The sequence below is a fragment of the Limulus polyphemus genome, unplaced genomic scaffold, assembly GCF_000517525.1.
Source record: "Limulus polyphemus unplaced genomic scaffold, Limulus_polyphemus-2.1.2 Scaffold4607, whole genome shotgun sequence".
In the NCBI taxonomy this organism is placed as follows: domain Eukaryota; kingdom Metazoa; phylum Arthropoda; class Merostomata; order Xiphosura; family Limulidae; genus Limulus; species Limulus polyphemus.
Genome location: NW_013670217.1, coordinates 18256 through 20309, shown reverse-complemented (window position 1 = coordinate 20309; position 2054 = coordinate 18256). Strand labels below are relative to the sequence as shown.

The 2054-nt window shown below is 31.7% G+C and overlaps 1 protein-coding gene across 2 annotated transcripts in view; it reads left to right on the top strand.

Moving 5' to 3' along the window:
- Positions 1-2054, top strand: part of LOC106471417 (TBC1 domain family member 4-like) — an 81953-nt gene that overhangs the window by 62848 nt on the left and 17051 nt on the right. For both annotated transcript variants that reach the window (XM_022400011.1, XM_013932016.2), the window contains exon 16: positions 311-478. In XM_022400011.1, the coding sequence (XP_022255719.1) occupies positions 311-478 (168 nt within the window). The remainder of the gene's footprint in view (positions 1-310; positions 479-2054) is intronic.

Here is a 2054-nt window from a genome sequence, read left to right as displayed (position 1 = left end):
AAAGTAAGTTAAATGTGGAAGAAAAATCTGCAGTCTGATGTGATTTTTATCATGAATATTACTTAATTAAGTACTTAATTTTGTCACTGCCTATCTATGACTTTATTTCTTTTAAATTCATATTTAAGAGAGCTGGGATTTGGATAACCTTTCTTGAAATTATTTTCTTCCTTATAACAAGAGGAGTATATATTTTTTAAAACCTGAATGTTCTTGTCTTTTAAAACTAAAAACAGTATGTTTCTGAAAATAACTTAATTCTGTGTATGGTTTTGTCGAGTACTGTGTAATTTATTTTGTATTATCTCAGGAGTACCTCGTCACAGACGTGGAGAAGTGTGGCAGTTCCTTGCTGAGCAGCAGCAGCTCCACACTTTCACGCCAGCCTCTGTGCCTGAAACTGTTGATCTTAGTCAGTCTTACAGTGAACTTCTAAGTCAACTGACTTCCCAACAACATGCTATTCTCATTGATCTAGGTAAATTGTTTTTTATTTTGCTTTCAGAAATTTTTTGAAAGAGCCAACATGTGGTTGATATCAAATAAAGGTATTATACATTCAGAAGTTTCCTACTGTAAGGAATGTTTTGAAGTGAAAATTAAATTTTACCCTAGATGTAAAATTATGAACTTGGGATCTGATCTCTGTGGTAGACACAGCACAAATAGTCAACCATGTCTTAACCCTATCACCACGGGTACCCTTTACTGAGCTTGACACAAAATTTTAGTGTCTTACATTCAAAATTATATTAAACTACTTTTATGTTATACCACTTAGTATAGCATAAAATCTTAGCAAATAATCCATATTTTAATAGTATATAAGTTTTAAGTTTTTAATTCTACAAGGCAATATTTAAAAAAAATCCTGAATGTTCCCTAGTGTGACACGCATGACACAATTTCTCTAGGCATCTTCTCTATTTTATCCACCACCCCTCCAAAAAGTACGAAATTCAATGTATACTCACTATAAAATTGTCATTGTTCAGACAAATCATAATTTCCAATAGCCTTCAATTTTGTTTTGTTACAGAGCTGTCAAATAGAAAATCAAACCCCTCGTGTGGTATGAACAGATATTTGTCAATTTCATTCAGAGTGCAAGCTCTGTTCCCATGGGGAAGTTAATGACTAGCTTGGATGAATTTGTAACAGCTCTTGTCGCAAAGTTAGAAAGCTAGAAGAATTGTGATTGTTAGAGGAAATTGTATACTTTTTGCATCTTATTATTCTATGTTATTTGGTGCATTATTTGATTAAATAAAAATTATTTAGTGCATTACTACCATTAGTATAAAAAAAAAGTAGGGTTAGACAATCAACAGCAAGAAAAAAAGAAGAGTGGGTAAGTACTTTATTTCTTGTTTATTCTTTATTTATTTTTATAAAAGTAACTAAAATGTAAAAATAGGGATCTTTTTAGGTTAGTTAAGATAAGATCAGGTAAAATAAATAATAATATAATAATGTTTCACGAGACATGCACACAAGTAGCTCCAAGTAGCTTATGGGTAATGTAATTCAATTAGCGTAGCATGAGCTGCACATTCCCTGAGCGATTTACAATTTATAATGGGATCATTAAACATGGTTCAAAGGGCAATAAAAGAATAAGATTTAACTATAAATAAATGTATATAGTACCAGGTTAAAGCTACTTAGGATAAACAAATGTAGTTCCATGTTACAATTTGAAGTCATTCTACAAAGAAAAAAAGGGTAATTTAGATTTATTTTGATATTTTTATAGGGGAGGGAGGTTTACAAGGTCAGTCAAACTGACCAACTTTGTATAGAGTTAGGGTAAAGAAAGTAACAGATAAAATATAAGGTCAAACTGGTGTATTTACCTGTTTTACACCCACAAAAAAGAAACCTATCATTCTATAGGTATTTGAAGAACTTGTAGCAATCTGCCACAATTTAATTTTTCGTATTGTTAGCTGACACTGGGCAGCCTGTACATAACTGAATAAGTAGAGTTGTTTAACAAGTAAAAGCTTGGAATGGTCTATTCTTTCATTGGGGTGTGTGTCTGTGAGCCAGAC